This window comes from Tetrao urogallus (assembly GCF_951394365.1).
Source record: "Tetrao urogallus genome assembly, chromosome: Z".
NCBI lineage: Eukaryota > Metazoa > Chordata > Aves > Galliformes > Phasianidae > Tetrao > Tetrao urogallus.
Genome location: NC_136816.1, coordinates 30,098,484 through 30,110,734, shown reverse-complemented (window position 1 = coordinate 30,110,734; position 12,251 = coordinate 30,098,484). Strand labels below are relative to the sequence as shown.

At 38.1% G+C, this 12,251-nt stretch overlaps 1 protein-coding gene across 3 annotated transcripts in view; it reads right to left on the bottom strand.

Annotated features, from left to right (window-relative positions):
- The window catches only part of CHD1 (chromodomain helicase DNA binding protein 1), a gene marked incomplete at both ends in the record, with an annotated part of 45,005 nt that extends 33,187 nt beyond the window's left edge, over positions 1-11,818 (bottom strand). For all 3 annotated transcript variants that reach the window (XM_079548786.1, XM_079548788.1, XM_079548787.1), the window contains 2 exons: positions 258-462; positions 11,766-11,818. In XM_079548786.1, the coding sequence (XP_079404912.1) occupies positions 258-462; positions 11,766-11,818 (258 nt within the window). The remainder of the gene's footprint in view (positions 1-257; positions 463-11,765) is intronic.
- Positions 11,819-12,251: the final 433 nt, after the last annotated feature.

Here is a 12,251-nt window from a genome sequence, read left to right as displayed (position 1 = left end):
ACTTTTATCTGATTTTGTCTTCCATAAGTAGAAGTTTCTGTATAAAAAAATTTAAGGAAGCATCTAACTCAAAATACTTACAAAAATGAAAATTTAAGAGCATTAGTTCAAGTATTTATTCATGGTAAAATTAGACAAATGGTTAAATCTATACACTTCAAAATATTATGTTTTGTAATGGCAATCTCCTTGAAGCAAACAGGACTGAGTGATATTTTTTCCCTCCTCCAAGGACTCATTTGTATATTTTGTTTTACCTCAGTTCCATCAGCTTTCAGAGGTTTAGCTTGTACTTGTTTCTTCTCTCTAGATGTGTCAGACTCCGATTCGGATTGACTGCCCGACTCTGAACCAGATTCAGAGTCACTGCTACCTGACTGGCTGCTACTTCCATCGCTACTGCTTCCGGAGCTTGAACCAGATCCAGAACCCGAAGCTGACCCAGAATCATCATCTGATCTGCTGCAATTAGAAATTAGTGGAATATTTCACAATGGCTCAAGTACTGAAAAACAATTCATCTTGGCATCACTATGAATGAACTGTTAAATTAGCCCAGTTACATATGCAGAACACTAGCGTATGCAGTTTATCATAAAAGTTGAGATGAAAAAAAGGTTAAAATGAATAAGAACTGAGATTTCATTTATCAAACATGTTTTCTGTGGACTAAAAAAAGCAACAAGAACATTCAAATTAATTTCAAGGAGAAATTAAGATGATACAAATGTTTATTACCCAAGCACTTATCACCCCCATTTCCCCTCCCCAGAAAAGAAAATCCAAACAGTTGTTCAGATCTATCAAATCTTCAGATTTATCTTCTTATATATATACCTCTTATCAGTAAGTATAAGCTACAAAGACCAGTACAACTAAAATACAAATGACTTTTCCATTTTTACAGATGAGCATTCCCTTATCTTCCTGCCCCCTCCTTTTTTTTTTTTTTTTAAAGACTGCGTAACTCTTTAAATAAAATGTTATATAGACCATCTTATTTTCTTAATATAATGACACACGAGATTTAGATTAGATATTAGGATAAAATTTTTCACTCAAAGGGTGGTGAGGCCCTGGCACAGCTGCTGAGAGAAGCTGAGCCCCATCCCTGGAGGTGCTCAAGGCCAGGTTTCTGGGACCCTGGGTAGCTCAGCTGGTGGGGAGCAGCACTGTCCACAGTAAGGGGGTTGGGTGGGTTTTGAGATTCCTTCCAACCCAAACCATTCTGTGATTCAGTGATCAGAAAACAATACCTCTCAGCACAGCTAAGTGCCCTAAGGATGGGAGAATTAAGCCCTAACTGCAAATAAAGAAAAATAGAAGAAAAAGAGAAGGGAGAAACCTTGAAACACAAGTAAATATCATACAGATGAGTGCACGATGAAAAGCCACCAAAAATGTGGCGGTCCTACATAATCTTGGAGGAGGAAAAATAAATTAAACTTCTGTGCAGAGTAAAGTGTGCTCACAGTTGTCGTACGGACAAAAATAACAAGGTAGATTACTAAATCTAAGAAAGATGGGAAGCTCTTAACCAAAAGGATGGTAATAATGTTAGCTTTCCATATAGTGATAAGAAACTTCACACACACTAATACAATACGAAAAGTTTGAGCACATATGAAGCCACGGGCAATTAAAATTAAGTAACTATTTTAAGGTAGCATGGATGAAACTAATACTGGAAAAAGGCACCTTGGGCCAGACAAATTGCCTACAGCTTCCTCATGAGAGAAGCAGAGGGCAGCGCTGAGGTCTGCTCTGTGTAACAGCGACAGGGCCCAAGGGAACAGCATGGAGCTGCATCAGGGGAGGGCAGCTGGGGGTCAGGAAAAGGGTCTGCAGCACAGGGCGGTGGGTGTGGAACGGGCTGCACAGGGCAGTGGGCACAGCCCTGAGCTGTTGGAACTTAGGGAGCGTTTGGACACAGCTCTCAGACACACGGTTTGGGTTTTTGGGTGGAGCTGTGTGGAGCCAGGAGGTGGACAAAATAATTCTTACAAGTGTGTTCCCATATGGGATATTCTGTGATGCTATTACTGTTCTTAATACCTGTATTTTATGTGCTTTATAATGTACATGATAGCATATCAGAGCATGCCAATTCATTTAGAAATAAATATACATACATTGTAAGTGTTTGCTCAAAAATCTTTATTGATAACAGTGTGAAAAAAAAAATGTTTGGAAACCACTGCACTATGATATTAAAAAAAAAAAAAAAAAAAAAGCCCCCAAACAGAGAAAGACAACATTTTCTCCCTAAAACAGACACTTCAAGCAGGCCTTAAATATGAACATAAATCTATAATCTCTGCCACAAGATTACTTATGACCCTCTACTACATCAGCAGTATTTCAGACTACATCTCAGTACACTAGATGGTAACCCTAAGAGGAAAGACAGAATTATTTAAGAAAAGGTGCACAATTTCAAGCACATTCATGCATTGAAGAAGAAAAGTTACATCTATTACCGTTGGTCTGAATTTTAACTGTTTTTCAAACCATCTGAACAATGATGCAAGTAGTAGTATGAGCTAATGCACCCTGAAGATACCTCTCAGTCCTTATCAATACATTCACCTATTGGTGAGGGTTATATAGGGTGAGTTTTGCTGACATCTCTACCGCTACCCAACAGAGCACCCCCTTAGTGGTGTCAGCAGCAGCAACAGATTCAGCTTTCACAAATATCCTATCAACCTAAAGGACTGAAAAAGTACTGGAACAAGCAGGCAGGTATTTCTTATTGATACCATTCTGCAACAAAATTATACATCAGTATGAATCAATACAAAACTTACACCACGTTCAAAACAAGGGGTTTCTTTATCGGTAGTTTTCCAAGTGCCTAAATTGCTGTATGGTCTAATACCTCCTGCACTTTCTCTGCACAAAGCATCAATGAATTTAGAAAGCTTGTATGCCAGAGGTTTCAAAAATGTAGTTACTTGACTTCTTGAGGCTCACAGGAAAAGATATACTGAATACAGGAATTTCATTCAGATTCTTAGTAGCTCAGACGTAATTTTCTTGATTCACTGGAATGGTTGCCCTTATAGCTGTCCTAACGGTAAAGAACAAGCATAACTGACTTGAGAGAAGTCTACATGGTTTTGAGAATCTGAAGACAACCATCTCTCACTCCAACATTTATCAGCAGAAATGATTTAATCTTTCTTGAAGTGAAAAAGGGAGATACAATCTAACATAAAAACATGTTTACTTTCTGTAAATTGTCACTGCAAGTTACCATTGCCAGCCAGTTGACAAGTGAGAAGCATTTCACACTCTTCACTCTAAAATTTGACTTTTGAATTAGATGTTCCATTGGAAAAAAAAAAAAAAAAAAAAAAAAAAAAAGAGATAGAAACCTGAGTAAGAGCAAGGCAGTTTATTTGCACTGAAAAAATAGAATCTACATTCAGTTTTAATGCACAGATGTTAAAATATAAATTCAGGGAGGCAGTTCCTGCAAGGCAGTCATAGCACCCTTGTCACTTTCTTTTCCACCTTTGCGGGCTTCTTCAATTTTCCTTTCATTTCTCGAGGCATATTCAACTCGCAATTCTTTCTATCTAAAGAGCTTGAAATATTATCTGATGTAGTCAAGCTATGGTCCATATTTTTTCTAAGTTTTCCAAAAGCAAGTAATCTGCTCATTAGAGCAAAGTAACACTGCTGACCTCCACATAAATTAATCAACTAAACTGCGATTCTGCTATCAAATCTCTAGGTATAAGACACAGAGAACACTAAAACTAAAATATCTCCTCAATCAAGGACTAAGAATACTGTCATAATGACCTGCTACCTGCTGACTAATGCTGTTACATAAATAACATCACAGGAACAATTCCAGTCCTCTGCTCATCAGAGTTCCCCACACCTTAAAGGAAAGAGGATGTGCTCTCTCTCTTACCCTTTCCCCTTACAGCCTAGGGTCACTGCCTTTGATTAACATGCTTCCACTGAAAACAGTTCAGCAAAAGGTAAAAGAGAACATCATACTTACTATGTTGCAGACAGTTGAAGTAGTATGAGAGAGAGGTCTGGACACAAGATACCCACATCTTACCCCTTTTCCTCCAACTTAGAAAAAAGTCTGACTGAAATTTGAAAACAGAGAGAAATCTCCACTATCTCCAGGTACCTAGCATAAATTAGGACATTGCTGCCTTTTTCTGGCTTTCTGAACACATTCAAGATAAAAGCTCTCTGCAGGAAAATCCAGAGCCAAAGCCTGACTTCTTTCAGCAATTCTGGAAGAAAAGTCATACATCTTACATTATATAGAAGAGGCAGTGCACAGGGCTTAAGTTAACTGTTTACCTGTGTTTGTCAATTTACACTACTGCACCCAACATTTTTTGTCTTCCCTTTGCTTTGGTTTTGCACTGCTGACTTCTGAGCAACTCTATCCTGTAGTCTAACTATCATTTTTTTCCTGGCTTCTTCAATGATGAAGAAGCTTCCATGACACTCAGTTCTAACAACAATTACAAAAGCCATCAAAGTTACAACAGTGTGTGTAGATGAAAAATAATATGGCTAGATAAGCTACAGAACAGAGGTTCTGCTAATATAACATAGGAAAAAAGACAACATTCATTAACTGTTGAAGAGTATGTGTGCTCTTCTAGGCACTTAACTCCATTACTCAAAACCGAATTTCTGCTTTTTTAAATCCCCCTTTTTTTTTTTTTTTATAATATGCCTCATAAGTGTTCTTCTCTCCCTGCTCCAAGTAAATTAAGTATTTGAGGGGAAGTAGAAGAGGGGCAACACTAAAATGGAAACAGCATTAAGTGATAAAAGGCATTCTTAAATAGGAAATCAAACATTTCATACACTGTATCTTGTTCTTCTACTAAAAACAAACAAAAAAACACCCAAAAACTAAACAAAGATAGCAATACACAGAGCTGCACAAAGCACTCACTGGAGTATCATACAGTTATGGAAATATGGATGCAAGTGTGATGAATAACACGATGATATTCTCTTCAGTACTGCAGAAGTGAGACTACTTCTCTAGCACTGTCTTAGTTACAGCTGGGATAGAACTACTTTCTAGAGTGTCTGGTATGATGCTATGTTTTTTGTTCTAGGAGAAAAACAATGTTATAAACATACCAATGTTTATAACTGCTGCTAAACTGTGCTGTGTAGATCTACGGCCATTCTCAGCAAAGGCCTGAAGAAACTGGGAGAAAACAATTAGGACAGATGACTTAAACTGGCTAAAGGAATACTCTATACTATATGACATCATGCAGAAGCAGTTTTGAAGGGGGTGAGAGTTCATCTCTCTTTCCTACTGCACAGGGGTCTAACTGGACATTGTTCACAGGGTGATAAGCAATTGCTCATGCATGATTTGATCCTTTTCCTTTTCATTATCTCAGTAAGTAGTCTTGTTTTAACCCGTGAGTTCTGCATCTTTTCTCCCCAGCCCTCTCCTCTGTCCTACTGGGAAGGGGAGGAGAGCGCAAACAACTGTGTGGTGCTTAGCCACCTGCTGGGTTAAACCACAACAACCAGGCAAACAAATCAAGGCAAAGATGGTAAAGTTAAGTGACAGTAATAACCTGCAGCAGCAGGAATGCAGTAGTATCTGCTAAAAATGAACATGCTCTCAGGGTAGGATTTCTATGCAAAGAAGTACAGTTTCATGCATATTGACAAATTATAAATATAAATATACTGAAAGATTACTTTTCAGTATATTTAGGCAAGAAGCCTCTCTCATCCCTAATCCTTGAGTCAACGAATTATATTTGTATAGTAACATATGTCAAGTCTAATTTGGTATGGAATACTGACACAGCAGTATTTTACTTTCTAAAACAAAATAAATAAAAAAAAAAAACTTACAAACTACAAAGAAATAAACCCATACTGATTCTGAGAACCCCCAATATATTTAAGAAAAATGTATCTATTAACACAGCACTTATTTCAAAACTACTTTGTAAGAAAGGCACCACAGCTTACTAAAAGTACCAGAAGATGTAACTTCCGTATTTGCTTCTACCCATTAATTTTTCAAATTCCCAGTAAGTACCTATCCAATCAAACTTGAGAATGCTCTGGGAAGATGACATCTGAATAGACAACATCATTGACAGGGAAAGAGACTAAAGGCAACTATTCTGTTACAGAGTCGTTAGTTCCTTCAAGTGTTCAGTTTAGCTTTAGTCGCTTACTCTTTATAACTCCTTCAAGGTCCACCTGAAACAAACAGTGAGGAATGAAGTCTGCTAATTTATACAGGGCACTTGAAAGAGCAGCCAAAGGATGAAAAGCTATACAAGTTCCGGGTGTGAAAGACCTGCCTAAGCTTTTAGGCTCCTGCGTCAGATCTATGTCAATAATGGACCCAAGCGACAATTTATCAGTGTTGATTTACAGTGCATTCATCAGGTTAAGTTACTTGAAGAATCTTCTGCTTTAAAAACACCAGGAAACAGAGCATCAATTTAAGAAAATTAAAATTTCACTTAAAAAAAAAAAAAAGGTGAATTGCTACAAGGGCTTTGAAAAACAAATGTGATGACAGTGGACTGTTTTTTGTTTTGTTTTTGTTTCAAATAATTCAGACATAGAAGGAACACAAACATTGATTATGAAGCCCATACAGGATGAGCAGAGAAACACATACAAAATAACAAATGATTAAAACTTAATATTTACATTAAAGGTGGCTTTCTGTTTGCTAATTTGTTTTAAGGAAATGCTACCTAAAATTTATTTTAAAATAAAACAAAACAAGAAAACACCTCACAGGCAGGAGATACCAGAGTACCCCAAGGGCCTACTGCTCTGCTGGGTACACAGACCATCCTTCTTCGTGCAGCTCGTTCCAGCAGCAAAACAATAATGTCCTTATCAGAAACTCCTTCAACCCACCAGCAAAAAAAAGTATTACATACAACTTAATCCAAAAATCACTTCTGATGCTCTATCTGTCAATATCTGGTAGAATCATAGAATCACCAAGGTTGGAAAAGACCTACAAGATCATCCAGTCCAACCGTTCACCTATTCCCAATAGCTCCCACTAAACCATGTCCCTCAACACAACATCCAGCCTTTCCTTGAACACCCCCAGGCTCGGTGACTCCACCACCTCCCTGGGCAGCCCATTCCAGTGCCTGACCACCCTTTCTGAAAAGTAATACTTCCTCATGTCCAGCCTGAACCTCCCCTGCCGTAGCTTGAAGCCATTCCCTCTGGTCCTATCACTAACGACACGAGAGAAGAGGCCGACCCCCAGCTCACTACAACCTCCCTTCAGGAAGTTATAGAGAGCAATGAGGTCTCCCCTGAGCCTCCTCTTCTCCAGGCTGAACATTCCCAGCTCCTTCAGCCTCTCCTCATATGACCTGTGTTCCAGACCCCTCACCAGCTTTGTTGCCCTCCTTTGAACACGTTCCAGGGCCTCAATGTCTTTCTTGCAGTGAGGGGCCCAAAACTGGACACAGTACTCGAGGTGCAGCCTCACTAGTGCTGAATATAGGGAACAATCACCTCTCTGCTCCTGCTTGCAACACTGTTTCTGATGCAAGCCAGGATGCCATTGGCCTTCTTGGCCACCTGGGCACACTGTCGGTTCATGTTCAGCCGAGCATCAATCAATACCCCCAGGTCCGTTTCCTCTACGCAGTCCTCCAGCCACAATGTGCATGTGGTACATAAACTTACCTGTACCACAGTAACCAAATTCTGAAAGCTTCACTGAAGAATGCAAGAAAATCTAAAGTTTTGAAGCACTGAGAATAGTAGAGTGGAAGCAAGTACTTGCCAAGTGAAATTAGATAAACACTGGGATGTGGAAATTTCTTCCACAAACTCTCTTACTATCCACACAGTTTTCTTACTATTATTTATTAAACTTACAATAAAAAGATGTTAGCAAGAGGGAATAATTCTGCAAGCATGCTTGGGGAGTTTCTATTTTAACTCTAACTTCTATTTCTTGAAAGCAAGAATCTATTGCAGTGGCTTTATCTTCTCAATCTTCCAGGGAAATTATGAATTTCTATGTCAAACTGGAAAACACAGCCTCATGCTCAGCACCTGCAACAAGGGAAATTTTTCTGCATTACTATCAGAAAGAAGGCTACAACAGTGAAAAGGAGAACAGCCAAAAGCCATTTCTTCCACCAACTTAACTGCTTGCTTTTCACAGCTAGGGAAATTATGAATTTCTTTGTCAAACTGAAACCTGCTGATAATGTCCTTGGTCTTCATTAGATATCATTTGTGGTTCGTGCATGAAATGAATTAAACCTGCAAAAGTTGCTATCTTTGGTTAACATCAGCTCTGAAGCATATCAAGAATGGTAAAATTCTTTGTCCTAAGCAACTGCTTTCAGCTTACAGGAAAAAGTGCCCTGCATTCCATTCAGCTGCTTTCTAGATAAGCTGTGCTGAGCACATCCCTTTTTACCTATGAAGTAGGAAGGCCTTCACAAGTCCTCCATACCTTGTTCTTCAGGAAACATAGGAAGAATGAAGAGATGGGAAATCAGATTACTATTCAATTACCATCAGTGTTTCACTTCTGCAGTCCCTGTTCTACCTGGAGCTTGTCTTGCTGTTCAGGTATAACTGCCCTTCCTTGCTCATTGAGCTTTCTTACTACTAGCTAACTAGTGTGCATTTACTCATAGTCAAGACTGCAGTGGGAATGCTTTCAGGAACACTGCACAAAAAACACACTGCCTGACTTTAAGGGCCAACTTCTCAGAGCACTGGTATTAAGTTTTTATGCCTCACATTCACTTGTTATCTTGATGAATAGTATCTGCTGTATTTTACCTTGAGCTACTTAAATATGCCATAGCAACTTCAAGTGAATAAAAAGCTGGAGAGTAGACTCTACAGCAATTGTCACACAGGAATCAGAACAGCAAGCAAGAAGATTAGATGACAGTGTTTATCTTGGTCTATAACTTCCATCATGCTTGGTACTAGAACTGATTTATAGCTTCACAGGTTGCTAAAGTAGCAAGGGAAGTCCAAGCAGTACCAAAAAGGTATTCAACTATGAAAACCAAGAGATGCACTTTTCTACCTGTAGTAAAACACAGCTTCATGCTCAGCACCTGCAACAAGGGAAATTTTTCTCCATTTCTACTAGAAAGAAGGCTACAACAGTGAAAAAGAGAACAGCACAAAAGCCATTTCTTCCACCAACTTAACTGCTTGCTCTTTGCAGCTAGTCACAGGGAGTAAAAGAAAGCTCTAATTCCTTAATGCAGCACTAACCAACATACAAAGTTCAAGGCCTGTGAGTGATCTTTTCTGCAGTAATCCCAATGCTGATGATTCTAGAGTCCTTCCACACCTACTGCAAGACATGTTTCCTTGAAACAATATCCATGAGGGCTGTGTAGTTTTGTCAATCCAGTTTTAACCCACTATTCCCCTTACCTTTCCTAAGTAATACTGGTGGCTTCCCTACTTCAGTGTATATTTGCGATCACAGCTGTTATTCCAGAATGACGGCCACACAAGTTTACACCAGGCGTCAAAAAGGGCAAGTGGTCACTCCGTACTTGTGAACTAACATAATTTAAAACATCTGTTTTAAATCAATGCTGCTGCTTGGATTTTCACTCTATTTACCTTAATCTCTTCTACCCACAGCTGAAAGTTTAATCTGCTTTTCAGTCTCTTCTCAGTAGCAATTCTCAATTGATTTCTCAATTGTTTTGCTTCTCTCCTCAGCCTAGATAAGGATAATACACTATCCACACTACTATCACCAATTATTCTTCCATTTTGTAAAATTCCATAACTCACACCTATGGGTTTAAAAGCTAAACACAGCAACATTTCCCTAAATACAGTTAACTATTCGTCTACAGTTAGCTGCAGGTGTCTTAAGCAATTCCCCTGGTAGTAAAAAAAAAAACTGTAGAATTGTGGAGATTTTTATAATCAACAGAAGAACTCTACAAGACTAAACAAAGAGCAAGGCAACTTAAGGTAGTCCTTTCGCAATTATTATTTTGATAATGGAAGCAGGCTAGAAGGAAACTTCCATCACTTAAAATTGAAAGCTTTCAGTTTTTCTTTACAAAAACAGGGAGATCTGGTAATATACAGTCAGCTGGCAAACTAGGTTTTCCAATCCCTTCCTGAGAAACAGGCTACAGGGTTAATGATTGTTACAAGCCTAAAAAAAATAAAACAGCTGTTAGCATTTTACATTTTTTAAAACTTTAAGTTGCACTGAACAGCACTTTTAAGATAAAGAACAAACATTTCACAAGTAATCATCAATTTTCAAGTACCTCCTGAAACTTTTACTAAAGTTGCTGGGAAGTTTTCAAGATGTTTAGTTGTTTTAATCTCTTTTGCTAAAGTTATCATTTGCTACAGTTCTAAAATAACTTTAATACATTTAATGCATTTGGGGACAAATTTGATACAAAGTAGCTTTCCTACCTTATCTCTTGTAAGGTAACTTGTTTATGTAATAAAAAACTTGCACACGAACTCAGAGTAATCCCTGTTAATCACTCAGGACTTCTACATATGAGAAAACTAGCCTTACTCACACTGTTTTGTTTCACCTTTCTCTTCTCATCTAATTATGTTTTCATGGTTTGGTTTTTTTTTGTGTGTGTGTTTGTTTTTCAAAGTAACCAAGAATATTTTGACATTTACTAGAAAAAACTCAAAATTCATCTGCTAGCTAGAATCCATTACCAGTATAAACATATCAGCTTAATGGCTAGCCATTTTTCCTATTTTATTTCTTCATTTGATGAAATGATTTAGATCTCCCTCCACTACCCAAATGGATATTTCCATTAAGTCCACGGAACTCGGCATTCTTTCTGACCTCCAATTTGTGCAGTCGGAAAGAGGTGCAAAGTCAAACTGGTAAATGAACAGCATGGTCACAACCACCTCTTAGAAGAGAAGTCTAAACTTGTTTCATATTTGCGAGATTGCTTTGACTTCTTAATTCTCCAGCATTGTTCACATTTTCACATTTATTAGTTTCCCTAATTAGTGCAGGGTAGGGGACTCCTGTTGAATTTTGCACAGTTCCAGAAAGAAAACTTTAAATTCCACCTCAATAAGTTTGCTGCCATTCTGCATGGAGGAAGGAAGGTTTAAATTGAGGTCTTACAACCAAGTGAACACTGCACTGGCTTTCAGTATTAGAGGACTGTGCTTATGCTGAAGTTTATTCATTACATTTCATTTTTCCTTGTAATTAAAAAAAGAAAAGCTGGTAAACTGCAATTCCATTCTGGAAAACAAACAGAAAGTTAATGATTTCAATGATTACACTGCTTTAACGGCTCTGCGAAAAAGGAAGCCTCATGAAGTATACAACAAGTCAAAAACTGAAATCAACAGCTCACTGCTCCCATTTCAGAGATGGCCTTGCACATCCCAGGCACTAGCTTTACTTTAACTTTTCAGTTCTGTTTCAGCTTTTGACTTTTCAAACATTTCTTCAAAAGAGTAACACTGTTCTGTTGGATGCTGATGCAGCTTTATTATTATCTAAGCTTTATTATATAAAGGATCTGCACGATCATTACAATTCTTAGATGAAGCAAAATGAATGTAACAAGCAGATAAGCATCTATAAGAAAGCACACCCAGTTCTCCTGTCTACAGTTTGCTCACTAATCAGAGGGTTCTGGGACACAGTGAAAACATAAATCAATTTTAACAAAGTACAGAAGAGTACACATCCATGAATAACTGAAATGAGTGCTTACCTTGACTCTCCACTGCTGTTTCTTACACTTTCTTCATCACTGTGCCCATTCATTGTAAGTATTAAGAGGTTAAGAAGAAAGTCCACTCAGGTTACAAGGTGTATGTCAAGAATCCCCCTTCCAGTACTTCTTTGTATGCTTTCAAAGAAATGTGTTCGACTTGGTATTCTCTATAGATGGCCAAGAGTTCTGCCCAAATACCTAAAATGATAAAGGAAAACACTGACAAAAATTGAAAATTAAATTTCCGACTAAAAATATAACAGAAACAACTTGGCCTACCATACTAACACTGAAAGCAGGCACCTATCACATTTCACACCTTCTTTTTAACTGAAAAACAGCATTCTGTGTTATCCATTCATGGTTCCCATTCTTCTCAACAGGTCTTTTTTATCTGCTGTACTTAAACAAAAACTAATAATAGAGAGGAATCAAAACATATAAAATGCAGAGAAGAAAACACCTGCGCAGTTTTTTGGCCAA